Source organism: Trachemys scripta, chromosome 16, assembly GCF_013100865.1.
Source record: "Trachemys scripta elegans isolate TJP31775 chromosome 16, CAS_Tse_1.0, whole genome shotgun sequence".
Taxonomy (NCBI): Eukaryota; Metazoa; Chordata; order Testudines; family Emydidae; genus Trachemys; species Trachemys scripta.
In genome coordinates this window covers 17,606,418-17,622,925 of record NC_048313.1, presented here as the reverse complement: position 1 = coordinate 17,622,925, position 16,508 = coordinate 17,606,418, and the positions used below count along the sequence as shown (strand labels likewise).

Below are 16,508 nucleotides of genomic sequence, written 5' to 3'. Positions count from 1 at the left end.
CAGTGCTTTGACCAGGAACAAATAACTGCTTTCCCTCTGCTTTGCCTATGTGGAGCGTGCGCCCAGCCCAGTGCTCATTGGCCAGGGTCGCCCAAAGGCGGCTGAGATGCAAACTCAGGCAAATATAACGCCTGGGTCCGGGCGCGCCGGGTGACTGGGGCTCGTGCCAGCAGCTGCCCCGGGGTCTCCTCAACAGCCGTCTGCAGAGGACAGCAGCGAATTCAGGTGAGTCCCGGCCTGACTTTGGGGTGGCCGAAGACCTAGATCAGCGGCCTTAGGGACCACTCCTGCCTTGGGTGAGGGAGAGGGGCTGGCTGAGCTGGCCCCAGATCTGTGGGGCTCAGGGCAGAGGGTTATAGCTGGGGCTCAGAGAAGTAACTTGAAGCCCCCCCCCATTCCTGTTGGGCTCCTGGTGCATAATGCCACCATGTGGCTGTTTAATGAGAGAACTGGCAAGGGCCCTCGGCGGCGACTCGGGCAGGGAAAGAGGAGTGAAAAGTATTGAATTAAGGTAGAGCTAAACGGGGTGGGGGAAGAGATCCCAGCTGAGGCAGGATCCGAGAGCGTCCATCGCTTGCGCCCTAGGCAGGAGGAACTGGTGCCAACCAAGGGTTGGATCAGGGAACGCCATGCCAGGTTTCCCAGTACTGGGTTAGCTGGTGCCACATGGGGAGGGGAAGTCTGGCCCTGGGGGTTTTCCTCCCAGGGGCTCAGCACGAGCAGACGCCTGCCCTGCGATCGGGCAATGGTCGGAAAGGGCTGGCCATGTCGGAGAGGAACGAACCAGTGTGAACTGTCTCTGCCAACACCGCCTCGCCCAGCCCCGAAACCAGCACATTCCTGGCTAATCAAACCCAGCTGATGGTGTCTCACCGAGCTGAGGCTCTCCTAGCGCTGCGGCTGGGCCGGCTCCCTGGGTCAGGTTACACCATCTGGCTTCAATGACTGAAAACTGGGGGGGGCGTGGGGGGGGAGCGGTTACGGTTTGGGCTGCCGTGAGCCCGGCCCCTCGAACCCATTCTCCTCCAGAGCCTGCAGTCAGGGCGTGTCCCTCCCTGCAGTGCAACGGGCAGCGTGGCTAGAGCAGGGCCCACGCCCCGTCTGTGCCCCGGGCCAGCGTGCTGGGTAGCTGGACCCACCCCAGGCAGGGAGCACCCAGTGGGCAGGAGAGATCCCTGTGGTGTTCGTAAGTATCCGCAGGGTGCCCTTGGGTCTGAGCCCTGGCTGTGTTGGCGAAGCCACTGACCCCCGCGAAGCCAGAGGCGCCCAGCCCGGGACTAGGGCATGGAGAATGGGTCCAGAGCTTAGAAAACCTGCTCTCTGCTGGGCTCCATCCCCGCCGGTGCAGGGAGGGCGGGAGAGGCTGCTGTGCAGTGTGAATGCGCAGCTCGGCCTGACTCCGGTTGGGGTGGCACAAGAACCAGCTGGGTGGGGCCCACATGCCCTAACAGCTTCCATCTGCTTGGGGGGGGGGGGGGGGGGGGCAGGCCAGGCCTGGGAAGGAGAATTCCTCCTTAAAGGGGCCATGGAGTCTCCCAAACCCTGGCTGGCGTGACTCAGGGAGAGGCGGGGGAATGATCCTGAGGAGCTGGTGAGCTCTGGCTCCAAGGGAAAGCCCCAAATACCAGGCACCAGCCTTTAGCATCACTCGGGGGAGGGGGACAGCTGCAGAGGTGAGCCCCTGAGATGTGGGGTGGGGCAGATCCCCAGTGCTGCGAGACACGTGGGGGGGGGAGCTTCTCCTGGGCGTTGGCTGCTGATTCACGCTGCACGCATCACCCCCGAGGAACATCCACCTCTCCTGGGTCCCAGGCAGCCCCTGCAGACAGGATCCGGGCTGGCCCTTGGGGGTGGGGTGGTCTCATATGGATGGTGCACCCTGCTGAGCTGCTTGGGTCCCATCTCGTGCGATTTGGGGGATCCCCTACCCCACATTGCCTCGCTTCACCCCTTTAATCCCCCCCCCCCCAGAGCACGCAGCTTCCGGGCAAGGCTTTTACAGAAGCTTTTTACACCCCTGGCTGGCTCAGCTGGGACGTGTGCGGCTGCAGTGTCGGGGGTGGGCTGGCCTTGGCTCTGGGCTGACTGTCCCGTCTTGCCCAGCAGCTCCCCGGTGAGTCCCCGGCGCAGGGCGCGATGGCTCTGAGCAGCGCTTTCAAGGCGGTTAACAACATGCCCGGCGTCATCGTCTGGAGGGTCGAGGTAAGTGGGGCTGGGGTCCCCTTGGAGTTCCCAAGCTAAGCCGGGTCTGGCCTGGTAACGAGGGCTTGGCTGGGAGACCTCCAGGGTGCAGAAGAAAGGGGTATGGGCAGTGGGCTAGCGAGTGCTTCCAGCGGGCCACTTGTCTTTTCCCACGGCCCTTTCATGGGGGCTGGGCTGGGGTGCGATGCCCCGGCCTAATTCCAATTCCAGCCCTTTATGCTCTGCGTCCCTAAAGGCTCCAGTGTCCAGGTGGGCGTCTTCACTTCCTGTCCCAAACGATGGTGTAGCATTGCTGGCACAGCTGCCCCGTGCCCCTGGTGATCCATGTGGAGTACTCCCATAAACAGCTGCCGTGCCCCTCCCCAGAGGTGGCTGCATTCCAGTGGTGGACGTGCAGGACTTCCATAAACAGCTGCCATTCCACCCCCCAGAGGTGGCTGCATTGTTGCCGACCACCAGGCCAATGCTCACCCCCAACTCCGTAGGCTTCTGACCAGATCCCTGATGGCCCAGCCGGCTCCTCCCTCCTGCCTCTTCCTTTTGCCGGCCCTGCCCTGTCTGGGGGAGCTGAGCGGCCCATGGGCTCTGGGTGGCCACCGGGGAGAGTCTGGCTGGTGCTTTTCCCCTTGGGTGCACACCCAACGCACCATTTCGGCTGAGCTGCTGGTGGGGGGGGGGGGTGAGGGACACTCTGGGAGGGGGGCTGTTGTGTGCCCCATTGCTGACGCCAGGACAAGAGGGGCTGCTCTGGTCTCAATGCACTTCTGCCTCCCCCCAGAAAATGGAGCTGGTGCAGGTGCCTCCGAAATCCCACGGCAGTTTCTACGAGGGCGACTGCTACGTCCTCCTCTCGGTGAGTGTCCCCAGGGAGCCGCCACCCCTGCTGGGGGGGAGGGTCATTAACCCCCGTCCCGTCCCCCAGGCCGCCGACCTGCTGGGACTCGCTCCAGGGCCCCTCGCTCTGCTTTAACCCTGACGGGTGTGGGACAGACAAGCAGCTCGGGAGGCTGCTTTGCAAGGCTGATCTCTTCCATTTCCTCCTTCCGCCCCCCTCCCCTCCGCCTTGGAAGAGCTGCAGAGAAGGTGTGGGGGGGGGAGGGGGGAGGGGAGAGTAGCGCCGATGAAAGGCGAAAGCAACAGCAGTAGGTTTAAGCTTGACAAAAGGAAATGGTCTGTGCGACGTCCTGTTAGCCTGTGGGACTCCCTGCCACATGATTTGGAGGCAATCGTTCTGGTTAGGATTAGCGCGTGAGTGAGGATAGAGCAAGGAGGGCTTGTCTGTTTCGGCTTCCGGGTGGGCCCTGACAAACTGATCCCCAGTTGTAGCAGGGCAGGGTGTCAGGAAGAAATTCCCTCCCTCCCTCCCCCATGCAGTGGAGGAGGGGACATCTGCCAGCTGGGATCCGGGAGCACCTGGCCCCCGGCAGTCCTGATGCTGGTCTGATCGGCGGGGAAGACGCAGGGTCACTCCTCGGACTCTGTCCCTGCTGCAGACCCGGCGCTCGGGCAGCGTCCTGGCCTACGACATCCATTACTGGGTCGGGAAGAGCTCCTCGCAGGACGAGCAGGGCTGTGCCGCCATCTACACCACCCAGCTGGACGACTACCTGGGCGGGGGCCCCGTGCAGCACCGGGAGGTGCAGGGCCACGAGTCGGACCTCTTCAAAGGCTACTTCAAGCAGGGCATCATGTGAGTAGGAGGCCGAGGGGCCCTGGTCCTGGTGGGCCTGACCAACCGATCCTCCCGCTTGGAGCCACATGGAGGGACAGGATCTCACTCCGGCTGCCCACCCCACCCAGACGTCCTGGGCGTGTGTGGCCTACAGACCGTCCCCACCCACCCAGCCCCCACGCGGGGACGTCTGGGGGAGGGTGTGGCCTACAGACCACCCCACCCACCCAGCCCCCAGGCGGGGACGTCAGCCTGCAAGTATTGCAAGGAGCTGTGGCTGTAGCACCTTCTGGGGCTGGGGGGTGACGGGGCCGTGTTTGCTGGGGTGAGGACGGTCCTGGCACCCCGCGTTTGTGTCTCCCCTTCCTGCCCTGTGACGGCCCTTCCTCCCTGCCGGGTTGGCCCGGGTCCCCCTTCCCTGCTGTGGACGCTCACCCTTCCCCTGCCCCTCTCCCCCAGCTACAAGAAGGGCGGCGTGGCTTCAGGGATGACACACGTGGAGACCAACGTCTACAACGTCCGGCGCCTGCTGCACGTCAAGGGGAGACGGAACGTCACGGCCACCGAGGTGAGCCTGGGCTCCGGCACCTGTGCCGGCCAGCGCGGCCTCCACCTCCCGACCTTGGCCTGGGCCACCGCCTGTCCTATCGCAAGGCAGCCTCCCTTCTCCCCTGCGTCCCCTGGCCTCTGATTCCCTGGGGCCAGCGTTGCCACTGCCTTCCTGGTAGAGCCAACGCTCCACCCACCCCATGCCCCCGCTGCCTTCCCACCCTAGTGCTGGCGCAGTCCCTGCCTCCCGATTCCCCCAGCATGGCGGCTGCCCCACTGACCGTCCTACCAGTGCCCTTCCCATTTCAGTGCCACCAGGGCCACTGCCGCTCGGTCCTCCCGCTTCCCCTGGTGCCAACCTCCTCACGGCCTCCTCTCTGTTCCCCTGCCCCCGGCCGCAGGTGGAGATGAGCTGGGACAGTTTTAACCTGGGGGACGTGTTCCTGCTGGACCTGGGGAAGGTCATTATTCAGTGGAACGGCCCCGAGAGCAACACCAAGGAGCGGCTGAAGGTAGGAACCTCGCTGGACCTGCCCCACCCTGCCCGAGATTCTGATTACTCCTTCCGCTGTAGGGAAGGGAAGTTTGGAGCATTCTCCTTCCCCTGGATCTGGATCAGAACCAGCCCCCTAGAGGAGAAAGGCCTGTATCCCGCTCCCTGGCCCTACTGGGCTGGCTCGGAACCAGCGCCCTAGAGGGGAAAGGCCTGTATCCCGCTCCCTGACCCTACGGGCTGGCTCGGAACCAGCACACTAGAGGGGAAAGGCCTGTATCCCGCTCCCTGGCCCTACGGGCTGGATCGGAACCAGCGCCCTAGAGGGGAAAGGCCTGTATCCCGCTCCCTGGCCCTACTGGGCTGGATCGGAACCAGCCCCCTAGAGGGGAAAGGCCTGTATCCCGCTCCCTGGCCCTACTGGACTGGCTCGGAACCAGCGCCGTAGAGGGGAAAGGCCTGTATCCCGCTCCCTGGCCCTACGGGCTGGCTCGGAACCAGCGCCCTAGAGGGGAAAGGCCTGTATCCCGCTCCCTGACCCTACGGGCTGGCTCGGAACCAGCACACTAGAGGGGAAAGGCCTGTATCCCGCTCCCTGGCCCTACGGGCTGGATCGGAACCAGCGCCCTAGAGGGGAAAGGCCTGTATCCCGCTCCCTGGCCCTACGGGCTGGCTCGGAACCAGCGCCCTAGAGATGGGTGCGTTCTGTACGACACCCTGGAAGGGCATTTGGCGAGCGCTGGTTCCTCTCTCCACAGACCAGGTGAGCGTGCGGGGTGCCGAGGCCGGTCTGTGTTTGTACTCAGTCTGTGATCTGCCCTTCACCTGTCCCCTCCGTGTCCGGCCGTCCTGCCTTTTCAGACAGCACAGGCTCTTGGGTGGGGGCGATCTGGTGCCTTTGCGCAGTGCGCTGCGGGGAGCCGATGATTGGTCTCTTCGGGGGGTCTCATTTAGGCCATGCTCCTGGCCAAAGACATCCGCGACCGGGAGCGCGGGGGGCGGGCGGAGATCAGGGTGGTGGACGGCGACCAGGAGGGAGCCAGCCCGGAGCTGACAACAGCGCTACAGAGCGTGCTCGGGGACAGGCCGCGGAAGATCAAACCCAGCACCCCGGACGAGGTGGTGGACCAGCAGCAGAAGGCCACCGTCCTGCTCTATCGGTAAGCGGGGAGGAGGGTGCAGTGCAAAGCAGCGGGGGGGCGCATCATACAGAGGCTTCCCCATCTCGCTAGCTCCAGGGCGTTTGACTGGCCTCACTTCCCATCCCTCGCAGCTCTCACACAGGCTTAGATTGATCCAAGCGCAACGGAGCTGGCTGGGTTTTGTTCCTCGGGGATCTTCCTCCAGGGACACCCCCGACCGCTCCCAGCGCGGCTGGTGAATTCACAAACCAAGCAGGGCTCCTGGTGGCTCCTAGATTTGCTGCAGCATCGTTGGGATGGGCCCTGACTGCCCCGTGCCCGAGAGACCAGTAGAAAGGGGAGCGGGTGGAAACTGTCCCATCGGATTGCCCTGGCGTCTGCTCCTCTCCTGGGCTCGGAAGTCCCCACATCCCCGGCTGCCATGGGAATAAATCCACCCCTCTCCTTTCTCTAGCGTCTCGGACTCCGGAGGGAAAATGCAGGTGCTGGAAGAGGCCACGAGGCCGCTGGTGCAGGAGCTGTTGAACCATGACGTGAGTGAAAGACGGGGGCTCCTGGGGCATCGTCGGGACTTTCGCCATGTGCCATTTAAAACCCACCTCTGCGTCCTGGGGCTCTGCTCCTGTCACTCCACTTCACCCAGAGCCCCACTTCTGCCTGCCCGGCTCTGCCCTGCGTCCCCAGCCATATAGAGTCCTCTTTGCAGGATGGGGCTAACTCTGAGACTGGGGCGGGGGATCGGGGGACCAGATCCTCCCGCATCTGCTGGCTTCTTGTGCCTTCCTTTGCCGCGTCTGGCGCTGGCCGCTGTCAGAGACAGGAGACAGGGCTGGATGGACGTCGAGGCTGATCCACTCTGGCAACTCCTACGTCCCCTTCAATCCGGGGCTGGACTGAGCGCTGGGGTGTGGTCCGGGAAGCCCCCCGAACTGGTGCATGGTGCCTGATTGGATCCCTTGCGCCCCATTTTAAGCCCCAACCCCCCCTTCGCGCCTTATAGGGCAAGGCAGGGGAGCCTAGCATGGGGCCAAATCAGCAGCCCCAGGAAGTGGTTTAACCTTTTCCTCCCCAGGACTGCTACATCCTGGATCACGCCGGGACCAAGATCTACGTCTGGAAGGGGAAGGGGGCTACCAAGGCAGAGAAGCAAACAGCCATGGCCAAAGCTCTGGTAGGACCGAGGTTAGGGGAGGGGTCTCGCTAACTGTGATGCGGGGAGGGGGAGGAGCCGATACAGACCGGGGACGAGCTGGGGGCCTGGAGTGAATGCAGGATTCCTGACTCCCTGCCGCCAGAGGGTGGGGGCCCCGGGCCGGGCATCCGGGTCGCCCCCCTGACCGGGCTCCTTGCCGCTTTCCGCCCCCGGCCCGGCAGGAGTTCATCAACATGAAGGGCTACCCCTACGGCACCAACGTGGAGACGGTGAACGACGGAGCCGAATCCGCCATGTTCAAGCAGCTATTCCAGACATGGGCCGTCCGGGACCAGACGGTGGGGCTGGGCAAAGCCTACAGCGCTGGCAAAGTGGGTAAGGAAGAGCCTCCTCTCTCCTGGAGCTCGCGCCGTGCACGGCTGCCTTCCCCCCAGCCTGCAGGGAGACACGGGGCTGCTCTGGTCGTTTCCTAAACTAGCCCCCTACCCCCCATGCCGAGGTCTTCCCCAGGGTGCCGGGATACAGCGTATAGAGGTAGACGCTGTGGGCTATAGGGTCCACGCTAATAGCTGCGGCCCTGACGCCCACATCTGCTGCTCCCTCTCTCCTGCTAGGCTACTGCCCAAACCCTGATGCTCTTTTTTTTTGCAGCCAAAGTCAGCCAGGAAAAGTTTGATGCCACGCTGCTGCACGCCCGGCCCGAGCTGGCCGCCCAGGAGCGGATGGTGGATAACGGGGAAGGGAAGGTGGAGGTAGGAGCCGCGAGCCGCACTGAAGCCGAATGCTCTGTTGAGTGACCCCTCTGCCCTTTCCCTGGCAGGGCAGGTGTCTCTTTAGCCCCCGTGGCTACTGGGACCAGGGGAACCCGGGCCCCTCCGCTCGCTGGGGTGCAGCCTGGGGCCCTCGTGCCCGTCGCAGTGCCCAAGCTGGCAAGCCCCAGGGGAGTCCCGCGCCTGCGAGTGGCTTGGGAATCCTTAGTCGTCGGGCCTGGCCACACACGGAAGACGCCCGAGTGGCTCGCGGCGTCTCTGGGCTGAGCGGGCCAGACCTTCTGAATGACCCGAAGCAGGGGCGTACACAGGAATAAAAATCTGGCTGCTTTCGGAGGGGCACTTTCTGGGGCCCCGCCCTCCCCGTGGCCAGAGGAGCTGGCTCTCCCCCACGGCCTTGGGGCAGTGGGCCCTGGGGTGGTGGAGCTCACTCTCCCCAGTGCCGGAGGATCTGGTTCTCCCTGCTGCAGCCCCAGGGCCAAAGGAGCTGTCATCTCCCGCCCTGGCTGGGCTGGAGGTGTTCTGTGCCCCCACTGATTGGGGAGGGCCCACGCCCCTTTGCGCAAGCTCCTGCCCCAAAGAGGGTCCCGCGTCTGGCTGATTTTCCCACGGCCCCCTTCCCCTTCCAAGCTTTGTGCAGGGAATGGGTGGGGTGCGGCCTCCCCATAAGGCAAAGCTCCCTATGCTATGGGGCAACAGTTTGAGTCTGGGGGAGGGGAACCTGCTTTTAACGGCCGCGTTACAAAGACCGCCCTCGTCCCGGGATCAGCGTGGACCGACCGGCCGCCTGAAGAGCCCAGCGCTACGATTCCTGCGCTAACATCACTTCCGTTCGCTCTAGGTCTGGAGGATCGAGAATCTGGAGCTGGCGCCGGTGGAATCCCAGTGGCACGGCTTCTTCTACGGCGGAGACTGTTACCTGGTGCTTTACACCTACGGCGTGAACCACCAGCCCCGCTACATCCTGTACATCTGGCAGGTAGGCAGAACCCGGCGCCCCGTCTCTGCTTCACGGTGCCTTGCCTCGCCCGCGGGAGCGGAGACTCCTCCGGGCCGCCGGTCTGAGCTGGCTCCTCTGTGCGTACCCAGGGTCGGCACGCCACGCCGGATGAGCTGGCCGCCTCCGCGTACCAGGCGGTGGAAGTGGACCGGCAGTTTGCCGGGGAGCCGGTGCAGGTGCGCGTGAGCATGGGCAAGGAGCCGCGCCACTTCCTGGCCATCTTCAAAGGGAAGCTGGTCATCTTCGAGGTACGGCCGCGCCGGCGGGAGCAGGGTGAAGGGGAGGCTGGGGGCAGGAGACGCTGGGCTGGATTTTCCAGTCACTGGGGCAGCTGCTGTTTCAATTAGAGGCTGCTGCCAAGATCAAGGCCCCTTTGCGCCAGGGACTGCACGAACACAGAGCTGGAGGAAGCCTTTTCCCCGAAAAGCACCATCTACAACGGACAAGGGCTGGAAGGGGAAACTGAGGCATGAAGCGGGGGGAAGGGACTTGCCCATGGTCATGCAGTAGATCAGTGGCAGAACTGAGAATGGAACCCAGGTGTCTGTTCCACACTGCCTCAGTTACAGGGCCTAGACTCTTCCTCCCCACACCCCGCTTGTTGCTGGAGTGAGGTAGAAGCAGGCGGGCTTGGAGCAATAACTACTGTGCGGAGGCTGGAGGTGGATCCTTTCCCCATTCCCAGCTGTGATGGCCTCCCTCCAAACCCTCTGCAGCATGAGGTTCCCCCGGTAGCTCTCTCCTTCCCCAGCACGGACCCTACCTGTGCCTGCCGTAACCCACCTGGAACCACTAGGCCCCGCTCTCTCTCTCCTGGGGCCCTGCTGGGGCTCAGTCTCAGGCACCGGGGCTTGGTTCCCCCCCACCACTTCTCTCTAGGGTGGGACATCCAGGACAAGCAGCAACGAACCGGAACCGCCCGTGAGGCTCTTTCAGATCCATGGAACCGACCAGTCCAACACCAAAGCCATGGAAGTCCCGGCGTTCGCCTCGTCGCTCAACTCCAACGACGTCTTCCTGCTCCGGACCCAGACCGAGCACTACCTGTGGTACGGCAAGGTAAGGGGCAGCCAGTGGGAAGCGAACCCGCCCGCGAGCGGCCCTCCCCCGTCGCCGTGTGCCACCAACAGCGAATGCCAGCTTGTCTCCTTGCCCGCCAGGGCTCCAGCGGGGACGAGCGGGAAATGGCGAAGCAGCTGGCTGCAACCATCTGTGACGGCACCCAGGAAACCGTGGCCGAAGGGCAGGAGCCAGCAGTGTTCTGGGAAGTGCTGGGAGGCAAAGCCCCTTACGCCAGCGATAAAAGGTACCAGGGCACAGAGCGGGTTGCACTGCCCGGCTCAGCTGGGGAGGGTTGCTGAAGGAGCTGTGTGTTGCAGGCTCCAGCAGGAGGTCCCAGAGAACCCGCCCCGGCTCTTTGAATGCTCCAACAAGACGGGACGCTTCGTGGTGACGGAAGTGACCGACTTCGGCCAGGATGACCTGAGCGAAAGCGATGTCATGCTGCTCGACACGTGGGACCAGGTGCGCTGGGAGAGCAAAAGCCACTGGTTCCCTGTTTGCCCAGCCCCGAACAGGGGCGCCTGTCAGCCAGGAAAATTCCTGGGATGTGGGTTTTCCAGGGGGCTTTTTAACTAAGGACACATCAGCTGTCCCAGTGTGAGAGTTGCCCAGAAGTGGGATGGTGGAGGGGTTGGCTACAGGTCAGGGGGGTCCTGGTAGAACTGGCTGTCTGGGGAACTTGGAGCTGGACTAGCAGGGGGGGCTGCGGGTCAGGATTGAGGGGCATTGGTAGAGCTGGGGGAGGGGGGGGACCCAAGACTGGACGATGCACAAATCCCAGCTGAGGTTCTTTGGCCTCTGTTAAGCAGGAGGTCGACCAGGTTATTACAACCAGCCCTTCTGGCCTTAAGCTTCGGCTCCAGTCCCGTTCCCGTAGGGTTACCATATTTCCACAATCAAAAAAGAGGACAGTGCGGGGGGGGGGAAGCCCCGCCCCATCCACTCCCTCCCACTTCCCACCCCCTGACTGCCCCCCTCAGAACCCCAACCCCCCCTGCTTCTTGTCCCCTGACTGCCCCCTGCTGAGAACCCCCGACCCTAACTGCCCCCCCCCCAGGACCCTACCTGTCCCCTGACTGCCCTGATCCTTATCCACTCAAATGGGTGGCAGGGTTGTAGAAATTTTGGTGGTGCCCAGAACCCCCCCCCCGCACCTGCCTAAGGCTCTGGGAGGGCGGTTGGGTGGGGGAAGGAGGTCTATGGTGCAGGTCCTGGGCTGGGGATTAGGGTGCAGGAGGGGTGCAGGGTGCAGGTTTTGGGATAGAGTTTGGGGGTGGGAGGCGGTGCAAAGGGAGGGGGTGCAGGTTTTGGGAGGGAGTTTGAGGGCAGGAGGGTGTGTGTAGGAAGGGGGAGGGGGTTTGGGAGGGAGTTTGGGGATAGGAGGGGATGCAGGGGTGAGGGCTGTGGGTCTGAGGATGAGGGGTTCATGATGCAGGAGGGGGCTCAGGGATGGAGCAGAGGATTAGGGTGTGGGGGAATGAGGGCTGGGGCTGAAGGTTTTGGGGCATTGGAGAGGCTCAGGACTAGGGTGGAAGAGCAGGGTAAGGGCAGCCTGTCTTCCCATTAGTGGATGGGGGCACTAGGACCCGGGGGCAGCAGACAGCAGTTGCTGCTGGCGCTGGCAGTACAAGCAGACAAGGGAGAGGCAGGCAGGGAGGAGGGGTCCACGGGGGAGGGGGGACGCGTGGAGGGGGATGGCAGGTGGAGGCCATCCAGCACTCCCCCGCTCCCTGACTGCTCCCCCCGGACTCCCCTTACCATTCTGGATCCACGTGTTTGCAAAACACGCTGCCCGGTGGGTCGGTTTGTGTGTTACACAGGGCTGCAGAAAGAGGGCCGGGGGAGCAGGGGAGGGCTCTGGCTGCTGGAGGCCAATGGGAGCAGGTCAATCGGCCCAGCTGCCCAATCAGCAGCCACATTCTGCATGGAAGGGAGGGAGGGAGGCGAGGGAGAAAAAACCCCCGGACATTTTAACCTTGTTACCAATTCCTCCCGGACGGCTATTTAGAGACGCAAAAGCCGGACATGTCCGGGGAAATACGGATGGATGGTAACCCTACGTTTCCGTGCCTGGCTAACTTGCGTTCCACTGACCAGTGAGACTTTTCCCCTTGCAGGTCTTCTTGTGGCTCGGGACGGACGCTAACGTCACGGAGAAGGAGGCAGCGCTGGCCACTGCTTGGGAATATCTCCACACCCACCCCAGCGGGAGGGACACTGACACGCCCATCTTGGTGGTCAAGCAGGGCTTTGAGCCCCCCAACTTCACGGGGTGGTTCGTAGCCTGGGACCCACACAAATGGAGCGTGAGTATAAATAAGGTGGAAGCCTGGGCACAGCACGCTGGTGGGAGAGTGGGGCGGGCGGCTCCAGCCGGGAGATGGGGCAGGGTTTCTCATGCTCATCTGCTGCTCTGGATCAGAGTGCACAGTCCGGGGCACCTGCCTCTCCTCTCTGCTAACCCAGGGCCTGGCCTTGAGCAGTTGGGGAAAAGGAAACGGAGCCTTAGACTAGCAGGGACCAGTGAGGGCTTTTTGGTTGCTGATAAGGAGTCAAGGGGGAGATTGTTGAAGGCACACAGGGGAGTCCGCTGCCCAGTATCCACTGCCTTTCCCCGGAGGCTGGAGGCCTGGCTGATCTCCACACTCAAGTCTCCAGTTTCTTCTCTCCTCTCACTCGCGTGGGAACGATGGAGAATGTAAAGAGGGGAGGAGAAAGTCAAGGCAACATAAGGAATAAGGCTGGGCCAGAGAAGAGGACAGGTCACTCATTTCCAGCAGCCTGGAGCGCTTGGTCAACTGTGTGCGAACAAACAACATGCGTTTTAATAAGGCTAAATGTAAAGATCTAGGAACAAGGAAGATAGGCCATCCTCACGGTGTGGGGGACTCTATCCTGGGGAGCATGATGGCCACCCAGCTGAACATGAGCTCCCAGTGTGATGTGGTGGCCAAAAGATCTAATGGGATCCTGGGCTGCATAACCAGGTGAATCTCGAGTAGGAGGAGAGAGAAGTTATTTTGCCTCCATATTTGGGACCAGTGCGACCACGGCAGGAATCCTGGGTCCAGTTCTGGTGCCCACAATCCAAGAAGGATGTTGATAAATTGGAGACAGGGCAGAGAAGAGCCACGCGAATGATGAAAACAACAAAGAGTCTGGTGGCACCTTAAAGACTAACAGATTTATTTGGGCATAAGCTTTCGTGAGTAAAAACCTAACTTCATCCAAAGAAGTGAGGTTTTTACTCACGAAAGCTTATGCCCAAATAAATCTGTTAGTCTTTAAGGTGCCACCAGACTCTTTGTTGTTTTTGTAGATACAGACTAACACGGCTACCCCCTGATACTTGACAACATGCGAATGATGAAAGGATTTGAAACCTGCCTCGTAGTGATGGACTCAAAGAGCTCGATCTATTTATCACCGTCTGAGTAGCTACGTGGGGAACGAATATTTAACCATGGGCTCTTCGCTCGAGCAGCGAAAGGTAGAACACGATCCACCAGCTGGAAGCTGAAGCTAGACATGTTCAGACAGGAAATAAGGCAAAAGCTTTTAATGGGGAGAGTAATTAACCACTGGAACCATTTCCCAGGGTCATGGTGGATTCTCCTTCACTGACCATTTTTAAATCAAGCTTGGCAGTTTTTCTGAACGATCTGCTCTAGGAATTATTTGGGGCAGTTCTCTGTCTTATTATAGGTCAGACTAGATGATCACAATGGTCCCTTCTGGCTTTGGAGACTCGCTGACAAGGGATTCACTCAAGCTGCTCTCTCCTCCTCTAGTTGCATTCCCAGGTTGACCACAGGCGTTCCCCGCTCTGGGACGGTAACAGCTGGGTAGTCCTGCACCCACTTGGGGCACCTCCCCGTGAACAGGGCAACACTCCACCCTCCCTGTTGTTGCTATAACCATGGCTAATGGGGTTCTCCGCTTTCTGTGTCCTTCCAGGAAGGGAAGACTTACGAGCAGCTGAAGGAGGAGCTGGGAGATGCTTGTGCTGTTGTCAGGATCACGGCTGTGAGTTGTGTTTGTGGTGCAGGGTGGGAGGGAGGCGGCTGGAACTGGGTGGGATTCGGCTCAGGTGGCCAAAGATAGGGAGGACTTCCAGGAAGCAAACTGACCACACGTCTCCCCCTGCTGCAGAGCATGGGGTGGGACATGTCCCCTCGTGCCAGGTTAGCAGGTGTCTGGCCCTCTGGGGAGTCAAATAGAGAATCTGCACGCTGCTACACCCCAACTGGTCTCTCCTTGCCCCACTGTGCCCATATTTACAACTTATAGCTAGGTTGCGGGCAAACTCTCCTACGTGCCCTATGTCCACTGGGTCTTTCCTGCCTTTCTCATGCAAGACCCTGTGCTGGGCAGCCACCCGCCCCGCTAAAGCGCTGAGCACCTGCCGCTCCCATTAATCTCCTCACAACTGCTACAAATCAGCCCCTAAGCGCCTAGACAAACGGCTGTGCTCAGAGAGCTGAAGCGACAACCCACTATGTTTACCTAGCATCTTCCAACTAGAGAGATCCCGAAGCACATTGCAAATGGCACATGTAGGAATGCTTTCCCCTGCCAGAGAAATGCAGCCATCTCTGGGGTAGAACACAACAGCAGTTTAACAGTGCATAGCAAAAAGAGCCCATTTCTGGGTACAGGTGACGTGGGATCTTGTAGCTACGTGAAACTGTAAGGGGACCTGCAGGGAGACTGAATGCAATTGAGGGGATCGCAGCAAGAACAGCTAGACCGCGGAGCTCTTTCATGCAGCCACTTAACTGAGCTAGGACCAAAGTCTCAGCAGAGAGGGGGCATACCTCTCCTGAGCGCGCAAACTTGACGTGCTCCGGGGTTTCTCCTGCGTAGGATCTGAACGGGACAGCTCTCTCTCCCGGCCCTGGGGCCCAGAGTGCTGGCGTGGCTCAGTTCTACCCTCTAGAAGTGCTAACCAACCAGAGGGAGGAATTGCCTGGAGACGTAGACCCGGCCAAGAAAGAGGTGAGCTTTGGAGACCAAAGCTTGGGCGCTTGGCCTCAGAGCCTGCAGGGCTTTAGCCCCCCAACTCCCACTGATTTCAACAGGTACCTAAACCCCTTTGGGAATCCAGTCCTGAAAAACCTTCCCTCTCGCCAGCAGCACCCTGGAGGAGCTGAGGGTTTATTGGCGAGGCCTAAGGGGAGAAGCGAGTACCCACTGCCCTGGTTCTTGCTACCTTCTGGGACTGGGCAGTTCCAGCAGGTTGTTGGGCTTCCATTGAGTCCATGAACTTCTGTCTCCTCTTAGTAACTGTCTAGTCTGCAGCTCCGGCTTTCCGCTGCCAGAGCCCGAGTCCCAGCCCAACGCCTCCTCGGCTCTACGGAAAAGCAGCCCGGCCTCCCTTCCTACCTAGCTACGCCCCCTTAGGTTCCAAAATGACCTTCCCACGGCCACTGCACCGCCCCCCACCCCACCCCTGCTAATCTGCCCGGCCTTTTCTCTGCCAGAATTACCTCTCCGAAAGTGACTTTGTGGCTGTGTTTGGAATCGGGAGGGAGGAATTTGCTGCTCTTCCCAGCTGGAAGCAGATCAACTTGAAGAAAGAAAAAGGGCTCTTCTAATGAAGAGAATGGCACGCCCCGCCAACAGGCAGAAACCATCCAGAGCCCCACATCATAGGGGTGGGCTCTGGCTTACCGGGGCTATACTACACCTGGGACCGATGCAGTAATGGACAGGAGGCGGGGGGTGGTTTTTACTCTTGCACGTGTATTCGATCAGCTGATAGTTTAGCTTTTTATACACATTTAATGTCATTTCCTTTGTGGCCGCGCAGCCAGGCATGCAGGCTGCATTTCAGCTTCACCCGGCCGGCCAAGCGCAGGAGGCTAGAATACAAAATACTACATATCACTAGCTCCGGCTTTCAAACTTCAGCAATTGTCTCAAACCTTTAGTGCTGTTGGCAGGACAACTGTACCTGCTAGCATCTCCTCTCCAGAGGAACACCTCACACAGGTGATGCTAGTTTGCGAACAGTAGAAGGGCCAGTTCTAGCCAGTCTTCTGCCTGTAACCTCCCCGCCTGGGTCATTTTTTAAAAATAAAGATGTATCATATGAACTAGATGTTGTGCATTAATGCTTACTACCAAACAAGCTTGGTGGACAAAACTGTGTGAGCGCTGCGGCCTGCACTTAATTCCCTAGTGTCCAGGTGGATTTCTCCGAGGACCTGCCAAGAAGTTCTTTACCCCCATTTCTTCAGGCTTGCCTCTGTCCATGTTGAGTCTTAAACAGAATCAAGACCCACAAATCCCCGCCTACTGCTACACTTCAGCAGCCAGGCATTTAACTGCGGCACCAAGTTACAAGCTCCCCAAGGCTATAAGGTGTCACAGCTGCAGCCGGTAACTGATCAGACTCCCTCTTGATTGGATGCCGCAGGGTCTCAAAAGGCACCCTCGTGCACTGCAGCTCTGTCTCCAGGG

General features: G+C 60.8%; 1 protein-coding gene across 3 annotated transcripts; it reads left to right on the top strand.

The window, feature by feature from the left end:
* The first annotated feature begins 28 nt into the window (after positions 1-28).
* AVIL (advillin) lies at positions 29-16,141 on the top strand. Of its 3 annotated transcripts, none has more exons than XM_034792584.1 (20): positions 29-225; positions 2,107-2,202; positions 2,981-3,055; positions 3,696-3,892; positions 4,334-4,442; positions 4,825-4,935; positions 5,871-6,076; positions 6,513-6,591; positions 7,131-7,229; positions 7,433-7,586; positions 7,863-7,963; positions 8,823-8,960; positions 9,071-9,229; positions 9,861-10,040; positions 10,142-10,287; positions 10,361-10,505; positions 12,161-12,349; positions 14,001-14,069; positions 14,910-15,041; positions 15,527-16,141. In XM_034792584.1, exons 2-20 carry the CDS (start codon positions 2,137-2,139, stop codon positions 15,638-15,640), a joined length of 2,469 nt encoding a protein of 822 aa, XP_034648475.1. In that variant the 5' UTR covers positions 29-225; positions 2,107-2,136; the 3' UTR covers positions 15,641-16,141. The 3 variants fall into 3 exon arrangements, with proteins under 3 accessions (XP_034648475.1, XP_034648477.1, XP_034648474.1); XM_034792586.1 differs by lacking the exon at positions 29-225 and adding an exon at positions 839-917; XM_034792583.1 differs by lacking the exon at positions 29-225 and adding an exon at positions 1,013-1,186.
* Positions 16,142-16,508: the final 367 nt, after the last annotated feature.